Raw genomic sequence first — 27,447 nt, forward strand, 5'->3', positions numbered from 1 at the left:
CTATATGGAGGGTTTGTGTAAGGAAGATGAAAATGTCCACAATGCTGTGATGGGTAACAAGGTCTCAGACAGAAAAGTAGAAGCAAATTATAAGGCACAGCAAGAGGTGCTTTACCTACCATCTATCTGATTTAGATCCCCAGCAATAATATGCTCACCTCCACAGTCCAAAATCTGTCTAAAGATTAGTCAACACATTACTTAAATACAATTAATAATTATACAGTAGATATTCAAGAAATGCTACCCCATATCCTTAAACTATGACCTCTCTTTCTAGATTGCGGCACAAGGAAATATCCTTTCTACATCTATTTTATTATCTTAGATATCTCAATTAGATCTCCTCTCATTCTTCTAAATGCCAGAGATTATTGGCCTAAACTATTCAATCTGTCTTCTTACGACAAACGCCTCAGCTCCGGTATCAATCTAGTGAACTTCTTCTGAGTTGCCTCTGACATAAGTATATTCCTCTTTCAGTCAGGGGCATTGGATATTTGCTAAATAATATTATTGTAAGTATTATTGCTTATTTCTAATATCACTACATTGACTGTGGTCTGCTTTGCTCAGTTGGATAGAATAACACCAAAGTGTGGGTTTGATTCCTGTTCCAGCTGAGGTGGACTTGAGAGCAGCCTCTACATTCTGCCTGAGCGTGGAAGACCATGGGAAACTACCAATGGTAAAAGCTGCCAAGAAAGCAGCACAGGATGAAACATCAACAGACAATGAGCCAAGGGACTAGCTTCAGGCAGAGCTCACATATCATCCCACACCAACAGGTTTATGTGATGCACCATAATCATAAAAATGACAATAAAAAATATTATCTGCAAATCTATTTGCTCATATAAACTCTGCTGTTATATAGAATATAATTACCCATTATCATCCTCCTGTATTGTCTTAGTAGCTGCTTGCGTTGACAGTTTAATCTGCAAGTCCAGTCTCTGCAAGAAGTCTTTGGCAGACAGTTCCTCAGGGTGAATGGGTCTATTTTCAATATCCTCTGGACTCGGAGATGTTGAGCTTTCTTCTTCTATATTCAGCGGCCTTTCTTCACACAAAGTGTATGATTCATTCTCAGGAGATTCCAATGAGTTCAGTCCATTAAATAGTAATCCTTTGTCAGATATGACTGGAATAAGAAGGGTTTTTCTTAGGAATATGCAATCACTTGTGAAGAGTTTATTTGCTCTTTTTATTTGCTCCATCTAGAATAGAATTATGACAAATGTTATTAACATTTTAACAGAAGGCCTGTTTTACAATATTGTACCAGACCTTTTCAAAACATATGTTAAACTAAAGTACACAGCGGATTGAATCTAGCAAACATTCCATATAAAAATGAAGTGACAGTGTGCAAGACACTTGCCACTCTCCTATGGGACCTTTGTTCCAGGCTGACAGGCTGAAGCATTTTTAATCAGTTGGCTGTAATGCTTCTTGCTGAGCTGAGTTTGAGCAGCACAACCCAGCTCCAAGTAGGGGATGCCTACAGTGCAATAAAATTGGTGTGGAGGATGGGAAAATACTATAGCATTGCAACAGAGGATGAATTTCTGAGGATAATTCTAGGTCACACTGCTGGCACTGAGGTATTTTATTGGAAGAGAGCTAAAAGAACACTGTTCAGTATCTGACTGTACTAGTTACTCTCCCAGGAAAACAGTAAACCTCAAACCAAAATCTTCAAATCTCCAGTAGCAACGTCCTTTGCTTTGTTGGTCGCTTGATGATCAACCTGTACATTACAGTTATATGGGGTCTTGAAGCAAATGTATTCAAGCTCTTCAGCACAACAGATACAGCATGTTTATGATGCCACAGAGCACAGACAGAAACTGCAGACATCAAAGCACAACCTCAGAGATACTGGTCTGAAAGTTTGAGTTGATGGAACTATAATGGGGCACCACGACCATGTTAAAAAGCACACTGCTTTAGAGAAACATTCCCAGGCAGTTTCAATCATTTGAGAGTACGAAGTATCACAACAATTCCAATAGATTTGTTTCTGCAGTGGTAATCCTTTTGCACCATTAACTCCTTCAAACTTCCTTTCAGCAAGACTAAACACTTTCACTTACAATCAAAACCCACGGTCAATGGGATGATTGCTCGTCAATGTTGAGGGTGCAGTTAAAATCAGGAGAATTTGGAAACGGGGTGGGGCAGAAAGAAGAATGTTACTAGGTTTGCTCCATAGTCAAGTCCATGTCACAATAACTCTAAAATAAATTTGGTACTATAAGTAACTAGCCATAAACTTTTGTAGTGTTCATGTTAGTATGTTGAAGATATCACAGTAATGTAAATGGATGTTGATGACTTGTCAATAGCCCTCCTATACTAGGCAGCAGCAGTTCCAATACAATTCTGAATCCAAATTGCAATTAGTTTTTAAAATTTTAATTACTGAAGAACTGCTATGAAAACAATGGTAAGCCTTATGATACTATGGATTTAAGAGGTATATTTAGTCAGAGGTTGAGACAGAGGTGGTGATCGGTCTACTCAGAGGCAATAAAGTATGAGGTCTTGGACTCTATTTTTTAAAAACATTGGAACAATACAAGCAGCCTGGATGGCTTGGGTCAAGTTCCCACAGAACCAGTTTTTTTTTTAAAATAGTTTTAGTTGTAGTTTCTCAGTAGCAGTTGCTGCGGTGTTGAAGCTAGATTTGGAAGCTGCAGTACATCATACACACACACAAAGATACGTACAGATAGTTTTCTTTTAATGCTTTTCCTCCTGGAGTGGAAAATTGCATGTGAGACAATCTATTTTACTAAATTTGCTTTTGCCAAGGGAGTGTTTATGAGATGTCACTAGATTGGAACAATTGTTGTTTAGTAGCTAAATAATCTATTAAGCAGTTAAGTTTTTCAATAAAGTTAATTTATTCCAATTTCTTCTTTCTTTTGTTTCAATTTATCTATAGTGGACGAATAAAGCATGTTTTGCTACAAGACTGTTAGTTTGACCAATCAAATTGCATCTGAAATGCAACACCTAGCACTTGTCTTTAAACTAAGGAAACATTAGGGTATAAGATATATTCCCAATATATTTTGAGAAGGTTTGGTCTGGTCCATAACAGTTTACACAATTACTTTCAATGTTGATTATTATTCAATTTACACCGAGTTTATATTAATAATTGCTTATCCATGGATACAGAGGTCATTACACATTAACAACTCAAAGGGCTGAAAGTTTTATACTAAAATGGGGATAGGGTAGAGGCTGGGTCGGGGTCTGGGTAGTATGCTCTTCAGAGGGTTCTTGTGGACTCAATGGTCTCTTTCTACACTGTAGGGATTCTATAAAAAAACAACTTTAAAATTATGACTAGGCAGGACTGCATCACAAATCTGAAAAGCACAGATCAGTGATACCCAATTCACTGACAGGATAAGCTTGAAGGGTTGAATGGCCTATTCCTGTTCAACGTTAAACAAGGTCAGCAAATACTCAAGACACCTGGGCTGCAAACTGCATCTGAAATACTGCACTCAGCCATCATCTCAGCAACTGATCATCCAAACCCAAAAATGTGATATTTTCTGGTATTCTTTTTTGGAATGAATTTCAAGAGAATGCAGTTGATCCGATATAAAGTAACACAACTAAAAAGGTATTAGATTGACTGATTTCAGAAAGGAATTTTGAAAATTATATATAAAACTACTTGATTTTTCCTTTTCCATGGAGAGATTCTTTATATCAAGGAAGGATCAGATGTTAGCTGAGAGAGAAAAGGAACATATCAATGATGGGGTAAATATACATATTCTTAAAGGAGCTTGATAGACATCCAGAGTTTTCATTCTTGTTCTAATCTAATCTACCATATGTACAATCTGTTTCCTAGAGAGGCTGTGATATTGACGGCTTTTCAGAACCACATAGTCAATTCAGACTATTTCTCAAGGTTGAGTTTTTTTTCTCAAAAGTCCACAGCATTCTCAACAATGAAAATCCTGCTGATACTTGGTAACTGAGAAACAACACTTTTTTTTTTAAAAAGTAAACAAGCAGATGTTTGTGAAATCATAAGGGGCATGGATAAGTGAATAGACGGAAAGTGAGAGGGGAAAGATTTTAAAATGACCCAAGGGGTATCTTTTTCATGCGGAGGGTAGTCAGACTATGGAATGAAGATGTGGTGGAGGCAGGTACAATTGATTATGGATCAGCTCAGACTACCCTAAAACTCTATAAGAAGGTAGCCCAGACTCAAACTTTTCTTATTTTAAAGGCAGATGTAAAGTCGATATTTCAGGAATGATGAAGCTGGTCAAACCACTCAGCTTTAAGCAAAACACAATTTACTGTTGAAACATGAACAAAAGAAAACAGAATTGAGAATAACTTCACCATCTGGAAACCCAACCGATTCGAAATCACAACTTAATGAAGGAGCTGTTCCAATACACGCAACATCCCAAAAACACACCCCTTGGCAAATGGTAAATTCAAACTCAGGTTCTTAAAATCTCAGGAGAAATTACAGAGAGAAGAGTCAGGCATGAAACATCTGTCAAAGCATGGAATCTTTCTTCACAGTAACAGCTTCTCCGCTACCAGCAGTTTCTGACTGCCTGCTAAAACTAAAACCAAACTAGAAAAACCTAAACTGGCAGAACTGGCCTCTCCTCTTTCATTGCACAATTGGTTTTTTTAGGCAGTTTCTGTTATCCATTTTGGCACCTCTGCCTTTACAACCCCTCTTGAAAAAAAAAGACAAAATAGCCTTGTTAAAGGGGCACAATTACATTGTTAAACTGTCACAATTACAACATTTAAAAGGCATCTAGATGAACATATGAATAGTTAAAATTTTAGAGGGATATTGGCCAAATGCTGGCAAATTGGACAAGGTCAGATTGGGATGCCATCAAATAAATAGACATTTTTTAAGAAATGTTGCCTGGCCAATCCGTACCCAAACATGCTGTATATTTTACATAGTTAATCCAGCCTTAATTATTCATAATATGTCATTAATTACAGATTGTTGCTTCTGCTGAATTGAAGTTCTATAGGGAATAAACAATATATAAGAATATTGGAAACAAAATCTGAGTATTTCTTTAGATACTTCAGGGGAAGTGGAAAAAAAAATGAAAGAGTTGTGTTTATTTATCACTGGATGAAGTTCTTCTCAACGTCATTTTATATAGAGAAGTATAACTCAAAATATTATCAAAATACTTCAAATATCTTAAATGATGGTCTAGCCTTAATTATCTCCTTTTCACACAATATTATGGACAGATAATCTGATAAGTGACATTGCTGTACGTGGGAGTTTGTTGGACAAATTGGCTGTCATGTTTCCCACATTGCAACAGTAACTACACTTCAAAACTAATGCAGCACACTAACACACTTTGGAATGTCTTCAGGTCATGACAAAACATGACTTCTTCATCATTTGCACAGTTTGCATTTCTCTAATCTACCAAACATTTTACTGTGTAAAATAGTTCACACATTTTTAACATTTAGTTTCCTTCAGGAAACTGAGTAAGCTGTCCCAATGGCTCAGTCAGCAATTAACATTAAGAAGCCACCCAGATCTATTAGGTCAAGATTAAATTTCCCAGTCTATGCTAAGTCCAGTGATATTAAGTGTAGTGTCACACTACAACTTCTACTTAACAACTGCCCAGTAATTCCTGCAGGAAAATCTGCAATCACATGCGGGTTGGTCAGACGTTTTGATAAAAAGCATTATAAGGAGAAAACAAATAGAAGGACATAACAGAATCACAAAATGATTACAGCAGAGGAGGCCATTCACTCCATTGTGTCTGTTCTCAGTGAGAACGACTCAATAATCCATACCCCTGGTCTTTTCATCACAGCCACGCAGTTCTTTTCACCACAAATAATGATTTAATGACCATTTGAGAACTTTCTTAAATCTTCCTCGACCACTCTGCACTCCAGACCCTAACAACTGGCTGTGCAAAAAACATTAATCCTCATATTATTTTTAGTTATTTTCCATATTCATTAGCATCCTCTGGCTGTCAATGGGAATATGTTGATCGGGTCAGATGAAATAAATTGAATGAATGAGGAGCATGAAGGCCTGTGCTGCAAAATCAATGTAATCTGTTTTAAGATGTCTTTTCTCCTTCACAAAGAGCTGCCTTAAACCTTAAAAGTTGGCTTTCTTCTCATCCCACTACAGAAGGAGAAATCACACCAGTCAGAACTCTATGCCTGGACATTCCCACAATTAAAGGATGTTTACTCTGTATCCACCCATGGTTTCAATTTAGAAATATCAGCCAATTTCCTCTTTTTATCAAAAATGCCTTCTAAACATAAAGCTTTCATCAGTTACACAAGTGCTTAAAAAGACATAATTTCACTGCAGTGAAGCTCTTTGAAGTAAAATCAATTGACATGATATACTATTATGCTGCCTTCAGATAGTCTTAAGCATTATAGTCTATGGTCTCAAATTCAAATCGCATAAATTCACCATTCACTGGAAAGCAACAAGTCATGATCATTAAAGGAAGTTATTCAGTCCATTAAGGCACATCCGTAGTTCTCCAACAGACACGCTCAACTGTACTTGGAATGACACAAATAGCTTTACTGAGTATTTGTGTTGTTGTATATTCCACATTGCAACAGTGACTACACTTCAAAACTAATTTAACATACTTTGGAATGCCCCAACGCCATGGAAGGTGCCATATAAATGCAAATTATTTATTTCCCTTTTATTGAGTTTGCACTTATCTAACATATTTGTTCATATTTTGCATTTTTTACATATTTTACTTTGCATAACAGCACTTTTGACATTTAATTTCCTTCAAGAAACTAACAGCAAGCTGTCTCGGTGCTTCATTGGGCAAATGGGATCAAGAAGCCATTCAGATCTACAATCTCTGCTCGGTGCATTGCTCTCAACATCTGCTCCTGGACACGTATCAAGTGATTTCTGAAGGGAAACTGTGCTTGCAAGCACAGGGTCAGTATATCTCAGCCACGATGCTCCCAGAAACTGCTGAGATTCATTTCTAAGTATCACCAATGAGAACTGATCACCTGGGCAAGCTACTGGACAATGGCTTCTGTCAGGGGCACCATCCCCAAAGCATGAGTCTGTGCCATTCATGACAGAAGGGGAGGAAATTCACATAGGTTAAAGAGACAGTTAATAGCTTTTTTTTTGGAAAGAGGAAATACTGATGTGTTAGAAATGCAGCGATGTAGGAAAACAGAGATAACTTATTGACAAATGAGAATGCCTCTTGCTCCTTAGGAACCAAAAACTTTTTGTTGTTTTGCAAAGGTATGTTACAGCCAAACATTTCAAGAAAACATACATCGATGGCTTCATCAGTGGTCATGGTTTAATCATAGAATCATAGAGTCGTAGAGATGTACAGCACAGAAACAGACTCTTTGGTCCAACTTGTCCATGCCGACCAGATATTCCAACCCAATCTAGTCCCACCTGCCAGCACCTGGCCCATATCCCTCCAAAACCCTTCTATTCATATAAACATCCAGATGCCTTTTAAATGTTGTAATTGTACAAGCCTCCACCACTTCCTCTGGCAGTTCATTCCATACACGTACCACCCTCTGTGTGAAAAAGTTGTCCCTTAAGTCTCTTTTATATCTTTCTCCTTTCACCCTAAACCTATGCCCTCTAGTTGTGGACTCCCCCACCCTAGGGAAGTGACTTTGTCTATTTATCCTATCCATGCCCCTCATGATTTTATAAACATTTACAAGGCCACCCCTCAGCCTCCGATACTCCAGGGAAAAGAGCCCCATCCTATTCAACCTCTCCCCATAGCTCAAATCCTCCAACCCGACAACATCCTTGTAAATCTTTTCTGAACCCTTTCAAGTTTCACAACATCTTTCTGAAAGGAAGGAGGTCAGAGTTGCACACAATATTCTAAATGTGGCCTAACAAATGGCCTGTACAGCCAAAACATGACCTCCCAACTCCTGTACTCAGTACTCTGACCAATAAAGGAAAGCATACCAAATGCCTTCTTCACTATCCTATCTACTTGCGACTCCACTTTCAAGGAGTTATGAACCTGCACTCAAAGGTCTCTTTGTTCAGCAATACTCCCTAGGACATTACTATTAAGTGTATAAGTCTTGCTCTAATTTGCCTTTCCAAAATGCAGCATCTCACATTTATCTAAATTAAACTCCATCTGCCACTTCTCAGCCCATTGGCCCATCTGATCAAGATCCCATTGTACATGGAGGTAACCTTCTTTGCTGTCCACTACACCTCTAATTTTGGTGTCATCAGCAAACTTACTAAATATATGTCTTATCCTCACATCCAAATCATCTATATAAACGATGAAAAGTAGCAGACCCAGCACTGATCCTTGTGGCACTCCACTGGTCACAGGCCTCGAGTCTGAAAACAAACTCTCCATCACCACCCTCTGTCTTCTATCTTTGAGCCAGTTCTGTATCCAAATGGCTAGTTATCCTTATATTCCATTAGATCTAACCTTGCTAACCAATCTCCCATGGGGAACCTTGTCAAATGCCTTACTGAAGTCCAAACAACATAAAGGAGGAAGACACTATTTTCTGTTCTGGTTCTTTATACGTCAGCCAAAACAGTAGAAACACATTATAACTGGTCCAAGTCCCCAGGGTGCACAGGGAAAGGGTTTCAAAAAGATTGCAAGAATCGTACATCCTGATTATTCTGATAAATCCAAATAATGGCACAAAAAGAGACCATTCAGCCAAACTACTTGATGCTAATGCTTATGTTCCACAATAGTTTCCTTCCACTCCTCTTCTTCTAAGCCTATTAGCATTTACTTTCATTAGTTTGTCCCTTTTGGGCTAAATAAGCTTCCCATTGAATAGGTATCTGCTCCTTTTGGAGGCGGATTTAATCAAGGATTTTAAGAGGGAGTTGGATTATCTGAAAAGGAGCAGCGTGCAGGCCCACAAGGAGAAGATGAAGAAGTGGCATTAGGTGAATTAAAAATGTCTGAATGGCCTCCTTCTGTACTGTACTTATTCTGTGATTCTGCTATTCATTTCAAACGTTCAGCAATAGTAACACAATGTTACCACCCTTTGGACACATTTTTTTTGCTTAATTTCCTACTCAACTCATTCTTTCTTTAATTCATTCATGATTACAAGGCCAAAATGTATTCCAGTCTCTAACTGGCCCTGCCCAGTTGCTCAATTAAAAACAAAAAAATGATCAGGAACCCAGTAGATTCTGCAGGTCTGGCACTGTGGAGAGAGAAAAACAACTGGAAGGTTGAAACGTGGAAAGGTTGTTTCCTCTGTGAAAGAGTCGAGAGCCAGAAGGCATAATCTCAGAAAAAGCAGTCGTACATTTGAGATAAAGATGAGGAGGAATATCTTGTCTCAGAGAATATTGAATATGCAGAACTATTTACTCTTATTGCACGGTGACTGCTGGGTTATGTATTTTCAAGATCAATGTAATAACTCAGGAAACCTGAATGGAAAGGAACATTGTTTATTGTCGAATACCAAATAAGAGCCACTCCTCATGACTTACATAAGCTAGGCCCAGCTTGGAACAGTCAGTTCTGCAAACCCACCCCTGGATTCATTTTATCATATTGTTTCATCAACCTGTTCAGCCATGTCATTAGGCACCTCTAGAGGAGGTGGGACTTGAACCTGGGCCTCCAAGGTCAAAGGTAGGTATGCTGTCACTGCATCACAACAGCCCGAATGGAGTCACCATGGTGACTTAGGAATGGAGCAGTCAATTTGCACACAGCACCATCCCCACACTACAATGTCGATATTTGCTCGCCAAATCTGTTCAGAGATATTACACACTCCTGGAGCAACTGGGACTTAAACCCAAGTCTCTTGACTCAGAGGCTGGGGCACTACCTCTTCACCATATTGCATGATGTAATCGTTTTTAATCACACTTGAGGTAGTGAGACTTGAGTGTAAGCCTTCTGACCTAGAGGTCGGGATAGTACCACTACACTACAAGTGTCCACTGTCTTCTGTATTCTTTGTTCTGTATTTTTTTTTTCTTTTTGGATATTTAGATGCAACTGAACAGTGTTTGCCACTAAATCACCGTGACTTTGTTTTTCACTATTAACCCCCACCAGTAAAACATCAATGCAGCCAACTGGATTTTTAAATGCAAAGCACATTAAAAGCAATGCAAACCACCAAATGTGACGGAAAGGGAGGGATAGCAGAAGAGGTCAAATCAAAATAGAATTAAAGAGGGAAATAGAAGACTGTATCCCCCACGGTGCCCAGTTTTTTCTAAAGGCATCAAGAGTATTGGCCGATACTGTGTTCTCACTCTCCAAGGTCACTTGGGTCTGCTTTATTTTCTAACTAAAGTGTTCAGGGAAGTTCACTCTGCAGCAAGTGAGACACAAGCACAGGCCTCCTAGTCTCGAGGTAGGGATACTATTACAGCACCATAAGTGCCCTATGTGCAAGACCTGTTACAGGTGACCGGGTCTGCATTTTTTTTTTGGCTGGGTCTGCTTTATGGATATTTTGTAATCAACTTGTGCAGAGTGGCTGTTACACAATGCTGGAGTCGGTGGGACTTAAACCCAGACCTCCTGACTCAGACATTGGGCACTACCACTACGACACAACAGCCTTTTTACAGCATTGAATGAACTTGCTGAGGGATGCTACTACATGTATCTGGAGGGAGTAGGGCTTCAACCCAGGCCTCCTCATCTAGAGGTAGGGACATGACCAAAATACCACAAGAAAGCTTTTTTTTATATATCCATAAGTGCTACCACATACAACTGAATGGTGTTTGCACCACCAAATCACCATGACATTTTGTTTTGTTTTTAAACTATCAACCACCACAAATAAATCATTGGTGTAGCCAATTAGAAGTTGACACGCAAAGGCCATTACATGCAATACAAACCAAAGTGAGGGGCAGGTAGGGAGAGCGGAAAGGGGCTAAATCAAAATGGAATTGGAGAGGAAAGTAAAGCAATGCATCCCCCGTGGTATCCCCTCCCCCCCCCCCCCCAAAGACATATAGAGCATTGATGCGTCGTCGTGCTGGGTCTGCTTTTTAAAAAAATATATGTGGAAGTGCTGTCACACACAACCAAACAACTCATCCACCACCAATTCATCGTGACAAAGACCCACATTATTTCCTAACATTGGGTGATTAAATTCAGTTGCAGCAGATAATAACTCCACTAGTATAAAATCTTTTTCTATATCCACCAGAATAAAATCTCTTTGTAACATTAAATATCTCTGGCAGGTCACCCCTTAGTCTTCTGTATTCAAGGAGAAAGAGTTCCCCTGTTTGCCTTTCTGAGCAGGAGCCAGAAGGCTGGGAATGCAAAATTAACTGAGACTGTAGCGGGCTTTCATTTGCATGCCTATCCAGTTCATATCCTATAAAACTAAATATCTTATCAATGCAGTGGTAACCCAATTAAATTAAATAGGTTACTGCTCACATAACAATCAGAAAATCTGGAATTTACTGTCCACACACTCATGCATAGAATAACAGGGACTGGAAGAGCTGCCAGTTCTGGCAGGACTATGAAATATACAAAAGGAAAATTGGAGATCTCTTAAATATTCAAAATTAGATTTGATATAGCTGGTAGGAGGATGGTCTCCCTTGTTGCAATTCCATCAATTATAAGGGTCAAATTCGAGTCATGTACCTTGCATGCCTTTCTGGTTGATAAATAAAACAATCTGAATATTTAATACCAAAACTATTCTAAATGCAGAGACATTTCCACTGCAATAAGAATGCAATACCTGAAGTCTACAATACTTAGAACACTGGATGAACAAATACAGTTCATGGTCCACAGAACAGATGTCACTGAGATTCTTTTCCATTCGCAGGAACTTACTACCAGATCAATTTTAAACTAATTTTAAACTAATCTCCGTTGCTTTGCTAATTGGCAGGCTAATACATTATGCAAAAAATAAAATAAAATCAGAAACAAAAACAAGAATTGCTGGAAATACTCAGTGGAGAGAAATGAGATGTAACATTTCTGATCCAGTGACTCTTCAGAACAGTTCTGAAAAAGGGTGGCTGGACCTAAAACGTTAACTCTGAATTCTCGCCACTCTATGCAATCAATCAACAGGAATGTTCTTTAAATCATTACATCGCTAGTGCATTTGGTGAGCAGGTGTGGCACACCAGAAAAGGCACTGCTGACGAATGTGCTCCTTCTTCACTCACATCACTGGGTGATTTTAAATTATTAAGAAAAGTACACACTATTTCCTAAACGGGTATAATTATATTCAATTGCAGAAGATAACATTAACGCCACATTTGCCATTGGGTGGTTGGATAAAGTAGTTTTGACACGTTTATAAATTTCATCATTTAATCTGCACCATGATCTCTACTCAATAAAGCCATGGGTCCAATGGATGTCAATAATTTGGCAAAAAAAAAATGATTAGACTGAGCAAAACAATGGAATAAGTCAATAAAATTGACAACTAAATTTGTTATGGAAACAGCAGTGGAATTTGAAAATGATTTCACACTTGGTTTATGACAAGGGTAAGGGTAAATCAAAAGGTAATTTATTTTCATATTTGCTATATTCCAATGATACAAATTGAAAGTACTGCTCCATTGCAATCATTTTCAAAAGCAATGTATAAGGCCCTTCTAAATCACTGAATTGAAATGGGAAAGGTGCTATACTATTAAAATGCTAAATTCAGAAACAATTTTCAGGCACAATTATATTGATCTCCAGTATTCAGCAAATGTGCAATAATCGAAATGGAACAGTGCCAGCTGTCAAACCATTTATGCGTGACAGCTTTTCTCATGCATTTTCAGCTTCTCAAAATTGAAATTTAAAACTGGTGACCTTAACTGGACAGTCACGATTACAGACAGCCTTCAAAATTTTAAATCAGAACCCAAGGCTACAGAAATCAATGCTGCAGTGGATTTTTTCCAGGACTGAATCAGATTCTGAATTTGGGAGGAATCGATGTAAATTCCTGGAAGATCTAGAGAACAGCATGCTGCATGTTAGAACCTATATTGTTCCAAGTCTCTGAGCTGTACTGAGAACAACTGCATCTTTACCGTTTTGTGTGGGAGCAGTCATTAGTAATGATGCCATGACATATGTCTTATCTAATCAAGACTGTTCTTATACCAAATGCCATTGTGCAATGGGGTTGATCCAAGCAAGGAGACAATTTAAACTATTAAGCATGTGGCAGGCAGCTATCAGTGCCATATTACTCTTCTAGTTTTTGGGTACTGCCCATTATAAGTGGAGCAATTATGCCCACAGGAATTAGTATCTGACTGCTCAAAGCCATAAGTCCTGTGACTCATCCAGCTCTGCATAACCTCATTTAATTCATTACTTTAATCCTAAATAGTCTCCAAAATGTTTCAACTGTTTACCAAGCAAAATCAAACAAAAAAAAATGGCAAATTAAATGAAATCATAGTTACTGCAGTACGGAATATTTATTGTCCACAATGGTTCCACAGATCAGTGCTGTACCAGTGCCAATTCCTCTGCTACCCTGAATTACCTTGAATCAAATAATCACATGCATATTCTTTCTGTTGCCTTCAATTACCAAGCTTACATTTTACCACAGAAACTGGATTCTGGGTTCCTCTGTTTCATTGGGGTCGTGGCACAGGTTTTAAATTTCTTGGAATCACAATCTTACCACAGCTGAGTCATTTATCCCTACCTTTGTTACCTAAGAACAGTTTTAACTGTTTCGGAGTTCTATCCAACATGGAACACAACCTGACCCCTACCCATTAAGCTCTAACTTGTCAGGAGTAATTACTGGTCAGATTAGTATGGGACCTCACTCTTGTTCAAATTTACAAATCACTCCAAGAATTCTTCCCTCTGCATTTCTGCAATCTCATTCACATTTTCATCCAAGTCTTTTGTCTACAATATTCAAATAAAACCAAAGAACTGCAGATGCTGGAAGTCAGAAACAAAATCAGGTCTGGCAACATCTGTCTGGATAAAGCAGAATTTACGCTTTGGGTCCAGTTTGTAGTGTGTGCGTGTGTGTGTGTGTGTGCGTCTGCGTGTCTCTGTGTCTGCAGGCGTGCGTGTCTGCGTGTCTCTGCGTCTGTGTGCGTCTGTGTCTGCGTGCGTGTGTGAGTGTCTGTCTCTGTGAGTGTGTGTGTCTGTGCGCGTGTGTCTTTGTGCATCTGTGTGTGTGTCTGTCTATCTGTTTGTGTCTGTGTGGTGTGTGCGCATGTCTGTCTGTGTGTGTGTGCCTGCGTCTGTGTACATGTGTGAGTGCCTGTGTGCGTGTGTCTTTGTGCATTGGTGTGTGCGGGTGTGTCTGTCTCGGTGTGTGTATGTCTGCTTGTGTGTCTGTGTGCGTGTCTTTGTGCATCGGTGTGTGTCTGTCTGTGTGGTGTGTGCGCGCGTGTCTGTCTGTGTGTGTGTATGTCTGCGTCTGTGTGCATCGGTGTGTGTGTGTGTGTGTGTGTGTGTGTGTGTGTGTGTGTGTGTGTGTGGTGTGTGGTGTATCCATGTTCAGGTGGAGGTGGAGCTCGAAGAGAGAAATTCAGTTGGGCAGGCAAAGGAATGAGTAAAGGCCACCCTGGGAGAATGAATAGTTTAGCTGCTCATGGGGACCATTAGAAGCTGACAATGGGTTGTTTGTGATAGCAATTCACGTGAATGACAAGGCCTGGTGTATGGGGGGATGGGGTAAGGAAATGGGAGAAGGTGCTCAAGCATTAAAATTAATCTTGATGTTGAGTCCAGAAGGCTTCAGACCTCCCAAATGGAAAATGAGATATTGCTCTTCCAGCTTGCAATGAACTTTGCTGGACAACAGGAGCAAACCTGAGACAGAGATGTTGGCCAGGGAACATGGGGTGTTGAAATGGCAGGTAACCAGAATCAGGTCATTTCTGCAGACAGAACATAGGCATTCTACATAGGAGTTGTCCAGTCTGTGCTGCTTCTCCCCACTATGGAGAAGACCACATTCTGAGCAGCAAATACAGTAGACTAGATTGAGTGGAGCAGGTAAATTGCTGCTTCAATTGCAAGGTGTATCTGGGAGCTGGGATAGCAAGGAGGGAGAAAATAAATGGGCAGGTGTTTCTCATACCACTGCAGAAGGTGAAAGTGCAATGGGGTTTTGGAGGGGATATTGGGATTGAAGGAGAAGTGGACCAAGGTGTCCCAAACGGAACGTTACCTGTGGAAGGCTGACAAGAGAGGGGAGGGGAATGTGTGTCTGGTGGTAGCTTCCTACTGGAGGTGGCATAAATGGCAGCTGATGATGCTTTGGATTTGGATGCTAGTGGGATCGTGGGTGAGGACCAGGTGGACCCTTTCACTATTGTGAGAGGGAAATAGGAAGTGAGGGCTGAGGTGCACGCGATGGGTCAGACATGGATGAGATCCCTGTTAACCATGGTGGTGGGGAATCCTCAGTCGAGGAAGAAATGGACATTTCAGCAACCGCCCCCCCCCCCCACCCCACCTTGTTGAAGTTGACATTATCAGAATAGATATGCACAAACTGGGAGAATGGAATAAAGTCTTTACAGGAAGTAGTGTGTTAGGAAGTAATGTGTTAGGATGTGCAGTCAAGGTAACTGTGGAGGTTGGTGGGTTTGTTTTGGATATTAGTGGCCAACCGAGCCCCAGAAATGGAAACAGGGATATCAAGGAAGGGAAGGATGGAGTCAGAGATGAACCAGGTGAAGGCAAGAACAGGATGGACATTGGAAGTTTAATAGATAAAACTTTTCCAATTCTGGATGACAGCAGGACGTAGCACCGATGATGTCATTGAGGGATGTAGGTTTGCGCGCTGAGGGGGTGGTAAATGGGATCCAAGTCAATGTGTTTGTTGATAGAGTTCTGGTTGGAATGCCATGCTTCTAGGAATTCTCGTGTATGTCTCTGTTTGGCTTGTCCTGGGATGGATGTGTTGGCCCAGTTGACATGGTGTCCTTCCTCATCTGTATGTAAGGATAATAGTGAGAGTGGGTCATGTCTTTTTGTGGCTAGTTGATGTTCATGTACCCTGGTGGCTACTTTTCTGCATGCTTGTCCAATGTAGTGTTTGTTACAGTTCTTGAAAGGTATTTTTAAAATGACATTAGTTTTGCTTGTGTGTATAGGGTCTTTCAAGTTCATGAGCTGCTGATTTAGTGTGTTGGTGGGTTTGTGGGCTACCATGATGCCAAGAGGTCTGAGTAGTCTGACAGTCATTTCCAAGATGTCTTTGATGTAGGGGAGAGTGGCTAGGGTTTTGTCTGCTTGTTGGGGTTTGTTGCTGAGAAATTGGCAGACTGGGTTCATTGGGTACCCATTCTTTTTGAATACATTGTATAGTTGATTTTTCTCTGCTCTGCGTAGTTCCTCTGTGCTGCAGTGTGTTGCGACTCATTGAAATAATGTTCTAATGCAGCTTTGTTTGTGAGTATTGGGATGATTGCTTCTGTAGTTCAGTATTTGGTCTATATGTATTGTTTTCCTGTAGACGCTGGTTTGAGGTTCCCCATTTGCTGTTCTACTGCAATATCTAGGAATGACAGTTTGTTGTTGCTTTCATAGAGTCATAGAGATGTACAACATGGAAACAGATCCTTCGGTCCAACCCGTCCATGACGGCCAGATATCCCAACCCAATATAGTCCCAACTGCCAGCACCTGGCACATATCCTTTCCTCCTCTTTAATGAATTTTATGCCAGTAAGGGCATTATTGATGGTCTGAGACTAAAGCATGGCATTTCAACCAGAACCCTATCAACAAACACATTGACTTGGATCCCATATACCACCCCCTGAGAAAAATAACAGAAAATGAAATTACCAACCAAGGAAACCTAATATAAGTGGAAAGACAGTGATGGCTGTGCTAAATTTAACAATTAGTAACCAGAGATTGAACAGCACATCCTCAATTATGTGTTAAAATTAAACAATGTTCTGTGTGACTTTTATTTCTTCTTCCCCCATTCTTTCTACAAAGACACCAAGTCACAGCAGACACAGTTGATAAACATACATTGAGAAATATAAATAGAAAGCAGGCCATGCCATCAGCGCTTCATTTGAGGCTCACTGATGATGTTACCTAGTATGGTGATGAAACGTCTGAAAACGAACCTTCCAGCTCAGCGAGTAAACCTACATCCAGAATCTCAACCCGAGCTACAAATCTTCTCAAAACTCGATGTCATTGATGTACAAGAGACAGTTGTGGGTGGGGCTTCCAAGTAGGACTGGAATAAGGAGTATTCAATTTATCCCATAAGGAGACAGGCATAGCTAGGGGTCACGTGGGTACCCATGGCCACTCATTTGACCTGAAGAACGTGGGAGGAGTTAAAGGAGAAATTGTTCAAAGTGAGGACGAGCTCGACCAGGCAGAGGAGGATGATGATGAATAGGGACAGTTCAGGTCTTTCCTCCAGAAAGAAGCGGAGAGGCCCCAAGACCAAACTGATGGGGGATGGAGATGTAAAAAGGATTGCATGCCCACGGTGAACAGGAGCCCGCAAACTAGAAATTCTGATACTGACGTAAAGCGTCAGAAGAATCGTGGATGAAAGTGGTAAGGCAGTGGACAAGGGGAGAAAATCCCACCTAAATCACATTGCCTAGCAACCTCTTTTCCCATGTTCAAAAGCTCTACTATCACTTCTGTCATATAAGTAGCTATACAAATCCACATACAACATCTTTGAATGTTTTGTTATATTAATATATAATACATAACTGCAAGTGCTAGCACCTTGCACTTTGAAACAATATATAATCATATGAGTTCAGGTATAAATTTATCATTGCCTAGACTCTCTTGCTTTCTGGTATTCTCTGCTATATTAAAGAGCTCCTCCATTAATTATCCAACTGTAGTTCTCTTTGACTGATAACTCTAAGCCCTCAATGCCAAGTCTTTTGCAGTGCAGCATATTAATCACTGCATCTTCAGCTTCTAGATACACTTCAGTGACGCTTTGAGAATTTCAATTCTTTAAGACATGTTTTATTTCCAGGTCTTGCCCACATCTCACCAATCTCTTAGCTCTTTAAGGGCTCCATCCTTCAGTCATGTTCCTCTCTGATATTCTTGACCACATTGTGCTCTCCAACTTCAAATGGAATTCCTACATCTCTCCCATCACTATCTATGAGATACACAGCTTTTCTTTGGTACTGAACACTTATTTTCCAGTTAACTAATTATTCAGAAAGAATCAAGTTCAACCAAGACTTTGACATTAACATAATACCCAAACTGAATCTTGAATTTTCTGAAGCTCTCTGCATTTAGTTAACAGTCCTTGTGGATCTAAGAGAAAAAAATTTATTTGTGGTCCAAATAATTTTGCAATTGTTAGGAGCTGTTCATATGCATTTCATTATCCTGCTCCACACTTGGACATGTTAAAAAAAGAATTTTATCAATACTACTTCTTAAACAAATTAGCTCCTTAACATCACATGCCTGATATTCTAAAAGGTGACAAGTACATAATGCTAGAAGTATCTTCTCTCAAGGTGACTGTGCAAGTAGAAATACAAAAGCCCGTGTCAGAGATGCACTGGCTCCATTGGGATAGGTAGGTATGGAAAGGCAATCCTAAAGAACTATACGGAAGAGAAAGCATGAATAGGCTGGTATTATTAATTAATCACATTAAAAGCTACAGACAGGCTAAGAGATAATATGTCACAAGATGAAAGCTATCTCAGAGACACTCAGAAGACTGTTCTGAAAGAGATTAGCAAGGCAAGGGAACACAGCTCAACAAGGGAAGCGAGATTGGAGTTGAGATGTACTTGGAAAGGACTCATGAATCAAAAGGTGGTATTTTGGAGAAGTATGTGATGTGATGTTTTTGAATGGGAGTGAGGTAATGTTCATGAAACGAAAATCATTAATTATATATGGTAAAAATAATTCTAGCTTTTTTGCACTGACAAAGGACTAACAAGGACAACAATACTGTTCATACACTTACAGCTCTATTTTTCTTATTTCTTAAACTTCAAGTCTCTGTAATTTACATAATGATATTTTAAAAACAAGAACATCTAAACTAGAGAGCAAGACAAATCTATGCGTGGAAATGCCATACGAGTGGGAAGACCGTAGTATCGGCAGTTCTAAATTTAACCATTTAGTATTCAGAGATTGAACAGCACATCCTCAAGTACATGTAAAACTTAAACAATGTTCTGTGTGACTTTTTTTCTTCTTCCCCCATTCTTTCCACACCTTTATTTTCCTAAAGACACCAAGTCACAGCAGACACAGTTGATAAAATAAACTGACATTGAGAAACCTGAAGTACAAAATGTTTTAGGAGTCTAAACCACAAAGAAATGCAAAATCATAGGAGGAAAGATGGAGTGTCACAGAGTTGACAGTCAAAGATCCTCAGCATACAGCCTGTATTGAAGGAAGAGCAACCAATGGTGAGACAAAGGGAGGAAGAAATACACAGTTAAAGAAGGTGAACTCATGACTGGATTGAAGTGTAAAGATAAAAAGTTGAATTTGAGGCAATGACAGACGGGAAGCCTATGTGGGTCAACAACCAAGGGAGTGATGGATTGACGATTCATGGAAAGGGGCAGGATACAAAGAGAAGGTCAACAGCAGAGCCACTACACATCAAGTAGTAGTGACCAATGCTGCATCCTTTGATTTATTTTACATCACATCAGTAAGAAAGCAATGCATTGCTCACAAAATCTTGTAGATTTTGAACACCTGTCACATAATAGATGTTATAGACCAGGCCAGACCCTCTCAGAACATTTCAAGAAAGTAGCCCAGACCCTAATTTTGCTTGCTGTTTTAAGCAGGTGTAATGTGAATATTGCAGAAGGGATGCAGTTGGCAAAGTCATGTAGTTTTAAACAAAACAGAATTCATTTATAAGATTACCAAATGAAACACAAACAAATGAGGATAGAATACTGAATAACTTAACCTATCTGAAAGCCCAACAGATCTTCCAAACTTAATGATGCTGTTCCAAATACGTGCAACAATCCCCCAAAACACCCCTTGACACAAAAGTTAAAATCAAACACAGGGTCTTACAGGAGAGATGTCAGAGAGAGAGAGGAGGATCAGCATGGAACTGCTTCTTTGGGTCCAGTAATTTTTTCAACTGCTTTCAGTGAATGACCAGACTGCCAAAAACCAGGTCAAACCAGAGAAAAGCTGAGCTGGGAGAACTGGCCACCCTCCTTTTGTTGTACAAGTGTTTGTTTTTAAACTTGAAAGCCTTTTTCCTGAGGCAGTATCTGTTAGCTATAATCAAATTGGCCCTAAAACCCATCCAAGCTCAGATTTTTCAGAACCTGTTTTTTATAAGGAGGTCCTAAAAACACAAGGACAACATAACCTCATTAAAAGGAGTAGCATCATCACACAGAACACATCTATTGTGATTATTCCATCCGAATCATAAACTATTAAACTATTTGTGAACATAATGCTATAATATTCATTCATAATCTATACCCTAACCTAACTGCTTAATGGGTGCTTCAATGTTATTTACAAAAGAGTTAGAGTCAAGCACTCAAATCAAAAGCGATACAAAACTACGTCTTAGATTCAGCGTATTTTCTTAAACCACTCAACAAGAAGCAGATTTTCCTGTTGCTGAGAATTCAGCTGTTGGATTGCCTATGTGCAAAACATCTAGGCAAATCAGACAGGAAGGAAGTCATGCTCTGTAAAGCAGCTTTTACTGGAGATGCTTTGGTGCATAAATAAGTAAGAGTGGAATGGCTCATTTGGACACACACTGAGGTAGTGAATGCAGGAGAGGCACTAGATGAGGAGGCTGCTGCGTACACCATGTTAAATTAGATTAGATTAGATTCTCTACAGTGTGGAAACAGGCCCTTCTGCTCAAGATGTCCACACTGACCCTCCGAAGAGTAACCCACCCAGACCCATTTCCCTCTGACTAATGCACCTAACACTATGAGCAATTTAGCATGGCCAATTCACCCGACCTGCACATCTTTGGAATGTAGGAAGAAACCAGACCACCCAAAGGAAACCAGTGCAGAAACAGGGAGAATGTACAAACTCCACACAGACAAATACCCAAGGCTGGAATCGAACCTGGGTGCTTGGCGCTGTGAGGCAGCAGTGCTAACCACTGAGCCACCATGCTGCCCACAGACAGGCAAGGAGGATAAGTGTTACAGACCCAGAAGGTGACTGTTTAGGGTTGTTGAGAGGCTGCAGCAGGGCTAAAAACCTCAACAGTGAGAATTAAGCATGGAGTTGCAATAAAAATGTATTTGAGAGACAACAATACATCCACTAACTTTGGAGAGAAAGAGAAGGCTTTGATTTTCCATCCATTATGTTAAACAGATAGAAAATCAGACAAGTTCACTCACAGGTATGTGTTCTTCCCAGTTTGACTTGTTACATACTCTCTTCACCTAGGAAATTCACCAGCCGGCAGGAGGATAGAGAAATCAGCACTCAGCTTTTAAAGGGGGAAATATTCCAAAGAAGCAATAACTTTCTCAGAAAAAAAAAGTTGTCCTCCTTCGTTAAGCTTTGTATCTTTTAAAACAAAACCAAAAGTTATAAATTCTTAACTTGTGTTTTTGTTTTAAATTTGATGACATGATGGCCGCAGGTTCAGGTGGCCTTTCAAGGGGCTAAGTTATGTTTACAAACTGCTGTCTCTATTTATAGTTTGACCCTCGAATATCAGCAGGAAAACTTTAGTAATTATAGGCATCATGACTGAAATGGTCACTAAATGAAATAGTAGCAACGTCAACCTGCTCTTAAGGTTTAGAAAAAAATCATTTGATACCATTATAATTAAGGCAGTAGTGTATTTCTAAAGCCACATAATATATGGGTGGGAAGCTTAACTAGCATAGCAACAATTCTTAGAATACTCATAAAAATGAACTCTATCTCCTTAAAGCTTTGGCAAGTCCAAGTACTGCCCATTCAACGTAAACACAAATGTTGCTCATTGAAACTATTGAAGTGTTTTCAGGTAGAATCTAAAAATTATTTAAGAGATAGGAGAAAACGTTTACAAAATCATGAGGGGTATAGATAAGGTGAATGGCAAGTGTCTTTTTTACAAGGGTGGGGGATTCCAAGATTAGGGGGCATATTTTTAAGGTGAGAGGAGAAAGATTTTAAAATGACACGAGGCACTTTTTTTTTCTTTAAAAAACAAGTGATGTGTGTGGGAATGAACTTCCAGAGAAAGTGGTGGATGCAGGTACAGTTACAACATTTAAAAGACATTTGGATAAGTACATCAATAAGAAATGTTGGGAAGGATATGGGCCAGGAGCAGGCAGGTGGGGTATAGTGTAGTTTGGGATAAGAATCAGCATGGATTGTTTGGACCAAAACTGCAGGTTAGGTGGATTGGCCATGCTAAATGCAGAGCTACAGGGACAGGATAAGCGTCTGGGTGGCATGTTCTTTGGAGGACTGATGGGCCAAATGGCTTCTTCCCGCACTGTAGGGATTCAATGATTCTGATAAGCAACTACAACACAAATTAAAACAGGTGATACTGTCACTTCATAAAGTGTTGCTCCAAACACCATCTGTTCTTGATACCTGATAACAGGTAGGATACTGGTACTCTTGACAAGGCACACAGACAAGCATCCAATTCACAAGGTTATGAGGAAAGATCCCAAGCATTAGTATTACTAATTTTTGGAAAATGGAGAACATTGGCTACTTTTCATCATTTATATAAATGATTTGGATGGGATCATAAGAGGTATAATTAGTAAGTTTGCAGATGACACCAAAATTGGAGATGTATTGGACAGCAAAGAGGATTACCTCACATTACAACAGGATGTTGATCAGTTGGGCCAATGGGCTGAGAAGTGGCAGATGGAGTATAATTTAGATAAATGTGAGGTGCTGCATTTTGGGAAAGCAAATCTTGGCAGGACTCATACACTTAATGGTAAGGTCCTAGGGAGTGTTGCTGAACAAAAAGACCTTGGAGTGCAGGTTCATAGCTCCTTGAAACGGGAGTCGCAGGTAGATAGGATAGTGAAGAAGGCGTTTGTTATGCTTTCCTTTAATCAGTCACAGTATTGAGTATAGGAATTGGGAGGTCATGTTGTGGCTGTATGGGACATTGGTTAGGCCACTGTTGGAATATTGCGTGCAATTCTGGTCTCCTTCCTATCGTAAAATTGTTGTGAAACTTGAAAGGGCTCAGAAAAGATTTACAAGGATATTGCCAGGGTTGGAGGATTTGGGCTATAGAGAGAGCGGTTGAATAGACTAGGGCTGTTTTCCCTGGAGCGTCGAAGGCTGAGGGGTGACTTTATAGAGGTTGATAAAATCATGGGGGGCAGGAATAGGGTAAATAGGCAAAGTCTTTTCATTGGCATGGGGCAGTCCAGAAATAGAGGGCATAGATTTAGGGTGAGAGGGGAAAGATATAAACGAGATCTAATGGGCAACTTTTTCATGCAGAGGGTGGTGTGTGTATGGAATGAGCTGCCAGAGGAAGTTGTGGAGGCTAGTGCAATTGCAATATTTAAAAGGCATCTGAATGGGTATATGAATAGGAAGGGTTTAGAGGGATGTGGGCCAGGTGCTGGCAGGTGGGACTAGATTGGGTTAGGATATCTGGTCGGCATAGACGAGTTGGACCGAAGGGTCTGTTTCTGTGCTGTACACGTCTATGACTCTATTACAAAAAGAATGTGTCATATCATCCAAACAAATTGCCCAAAACAAAGAAAATTATAACAAATATCAAGCACAAAAAAGCATAATGGGCTTGTAAAATGAAAGGTCACTGAATAAATAAGATGGATCAAAAAGTCATTAGATACATTTCTGGACCGAAGGTGAGAGTAAGTGGAATTAAGATCAATCAAAAAAAACTACTTGCTACAGGAACCTCTCCACCAGAGGTTGCTAACCAGACGTCAGCAAGGAGCTGTCATAGGATTCACTAAATCTTCCGGTAAGATGGCGGTGCAGCATGGCTTCTGAGCCCGGGGCTCATCCACTCCGTCTACTTTTCTTCTTGTTTCTTTTCTTTCCTCTCTTCTCCTGTTTTTTTTTATTTACCTCTTGTTGAAGAAATCGGACGCAGTGACGGCATTGGTAACAAGTACAGTGGATTCTTTCTTGATTATATGTTTCTGGAGATAAGTCTCTGATTAAACTTAAAATATAAGCCATAGCTATTAATTTAACCTGGGTCAGCGTTTGCAGAGGAATAAGATGGTGTTATTTTCTGGGTCTGTAGATTGTGAAGGAGCAAAACTGGCCTTTGCAGTGATATGTACTTCTTGTCAGAGTTCAAAGAGAGTTTAAGGGTTACTGCGGATTATATCTGCCATAAATGCTGTTGGTTGCAAATCTTATCAGATCGAGTGGATCGGTTGGAGAGACAGATAGAAGCGATGAGGAATTTGCAACAGCAACAGTGTGTGATGGATGGCAGTTATAGAAAGGGGGGAAAGTCTCAGTTACAGTCACATAGATGGGTTAAGTCCAGGAAGCGCAAGAGAAATAAACAGCTAGTGCAGGAGTCTTTTGCGGATATACCTATTTCAAACAGGTATGCTGTTTTGGAAAATGTAGGGGGTGATGGATTCTCAGGAGTACGAAGCACAAACAGCCAAGTTTCTGGTATTGAGACTGGCTCTAATGCAACGAGGGGTACGTCGGCTTCCAAGAGATCAATTGTGTTAGGGGATTCTGTAGTCAGAGGTACAGACAGACGTTTCTGTGGCCAGCAGAGAAAAGCAGAATGGTGTGTTGTTTCCCTGGTGCCAGGATCAAGGATGTCTCAGAGAGGGTACAAAATGTTCTCACGGGGGAGGGGCCAGCAGGAGGTCACTGTCCACATTGGAACGAACGGCATAGGAAGGGAAAAGGTTGAGACTCTGAAGGGAGATTACAGAGAGTTAGGTAGAAATTTAAAAAGGAGGTCCTCAAGAGTAGTAATATCTGGATTACTCCCAGTGTTACGAGCTAGTGAGAGCAGGAATAGGAAGGTAGAGCAGATGAATGCATGGCTGAGGAGCTGGTGTATGGGAGAAGGATTCACATTTTTGGATCATTGGAATCTCTTTTGGGGTAGAAGTGATCTGTACAAGAAGGATGGATTGCACCTAAATTGAAAGCGGACTAATATACTGGCAGGGAAATTTGCTAGAACTGCTTGGGAGGATTTAAACTAGTAAGGTGGGGGTGGGTGGGACCCAGGGAGATAGTGAGGAAAGAGATAGATTTGAGACGGGTACAGCTGAGAACAGAAATGAGTCAAACAGTCAGGGCAGGCAGGGACAAGATAGAATAATAAATTAAACTGCATTTATTTCAATGCAAGGAGCCTAACAGGGAAGGCAGGTGAACTCAGGGCATGGTTCGGAACATGGGACTGGGATATCATAGCAATTACAGAAACATGGCTCAGGGTTGGGCAGGACTGGCAGCTTAATGTTCCAAGATACAAATGTTACAGGAGGGATAGAAAGGGAGGCAAGAGAGGAGGGGGAGTGGCATTTTTGATAAGGGATAGCATTACAGCTGTGCTGAGGGAGGATATTCCCAGGAATACATCCAGGGAAGTTATTTGGGTGGAACTGAGAAATAAGAAAGGGATGATCACCTTACTGGGATTGTATTACAGACCCCCTAATAGTCAGAGGGAAATTGAGAAACAAACTTGCAAGAAGATCTCAGCTATCTGTAAGAATAATAGGGTAGTTATGGTAGGGGATTTTAACTTTCCAAACATCAACTGGGACTGCCATAGTGTTAAAGGTTTAGATGGAGAGGAATTTCTTAAGTGTGTACAAGACAATTTTCTGATTCATTATGTGGATGTACCTGCGAGAGAAGGTGCAAAACTTGAGAAATAAGGCAGGGCAGGTGACTGAGGTGTCAGTGGGGGAGCACTTTGGGGCCAGCGACCATAATTCTATTTGTTTTAAAATCGTGATGGAAAAGGATAGACCAGATCTAAAAGTTGAAGTTCTAAATTGGAGAAAGGCCAATTTTGATGGTATTAGGCAAGAACTTTCAAAAGCTGATTGGGGGCAAATGTTCGCAGGTAAAGAGACGGCTGGAAAATGGGAAGTCTTCAGAAATGAGATAACAAGAATCCAGAGAAAGTATATTCCTGTCAGGGTGAAAAGGAAGGCTGGTAGCTATAGGGAATGCTGGATGACTAAAGAAATTGAGAGTTTGGTTAAGAAAAAGAAGAAAGCATATGTCAGGTATAGACAGGATAGATCGAGTGAATCCTTAGATGAGGATAAAGAAAGTAGGAGTATACTTAAGAGGGAAACCAGGAAGGCAAAACGGGGACATGAGATAGCTTTGGCAAATAGAATTAAGGAGAATCCAAGGGTTTTTACAAATATATTAAGGACAAAAGGGTAAGTAGGGAGAGAATAGGGCCCCTCAAAGATCAAAGATCAGCAAGGCGGCCTTTGTGTGGAGGCACAGAAAATGGGGGAGATACTAAATGAGTATTTTGCATCAGTATTTACTGTGGAAAAGGATATGGAAGATACAGACTGTAGGGAAATAGATGGTGACATCTTGCAAAATGTCCAGATTACAGAGGAGGAAGCATTGGATGTCTTGAAACGGTTAAAGGTGGATAAATCCCCAGGACCTGATCAGGTGTACCCAAGAACTCTGTGGGAAGCTAGAGAAGTGATTGCTGGGCCTCTTGCTGAGATATTTGTATCATCGATAGTCACAGGTGAGGTGCCGGAAGACTGGAGGTTGGCAAAAGTGGTGCCACTGTTTAAGAAGGGCGGTAGAGACAAGCCAGGGAACTATAGACCGGTGAGCCTGACCTCGGTGGTGGGCAAGCTGTTGGAGGGAATCCTGAGGGACAGGATGTACATGTATTTGGAAAGGCAAGGACTGATTCGGGATAGTCAACATGGCTTTGTGCGTGGGAAATCATGTCTCACAAACTGGATTGAGTTTTTTGAAGAAGTAACAAAGAAAATTGATGAGGGCAGAGCAGATGTGATCTATATGGACTTCAGTAAGGCGTTCGAATAGGTTCCCCATGGGAGACTGATTAGCAAGGTTAGATCTCACAGAATACAGGGAGAACTAGCCATTTGCATACAGAACTGGTTCAAATGTAGGAGACAGAGGGTGATGGTGGAGGGTTGTTTTTCTGACTGGAGGCCTGTGACCAGTGGAGTGCCACAAGGATCGGTGCTGGGTCCTCTATTTTTTGTCATTTACATAAATGATTTGAATGCGAGCAGAAGAGGTACAGTTAGTAAGTTTGCAGATTACACCAAAATTGGAGGTATAGTGGACAGCGAAGAGGGGTACCTCAGAT

At 40.3% G+C, this 27,447-nt stretch overlaps 1 protein-coding gene across 1 annotated transcript in view; it reads right to left on the reverse strand.

The window, feature by feature from the left end:
* lysmd2 (LysM, putative peptidoglycan-binding, domain containing 2) overlaps positions 1-27,447 on the reverse strand; it is a 70,754-nt gene that overhangs the window by 18,216 nt on the left and 25,091 nt on the right. Inside the window, exon 2 of the mRNA XM_043677370.2 lies at positions 889-1,220. Within this exon, the coding sequence (XP_043533305.1) occupies positions 889-1,220 (332 nt within the window). The remainder of the gene's footprint in view (positions 1-888; positions 1,221-27,447) is intronic.

The sequence above is a fragment of the Chiloscyllium plagiosum genome, unplaced genomic scaffold (assembly GCF_037043375.1).
Source record: "Chiloscyllium plagiosum isolate Xiang-an unplaced genomic scaffold, Cpla_swu_hap1 HiC_scaffold_39, whole genome shotgun sequence".
In the NCBI taxonomy this organism is placed as follows: domain Eukaryota; kingdom Metazoa; phylum Chordata; class Chondrichthyes; order Orectolobiformes; family Hemiscylliidae; genus Chiloscyllium; species Chiloscyllium plagiosum.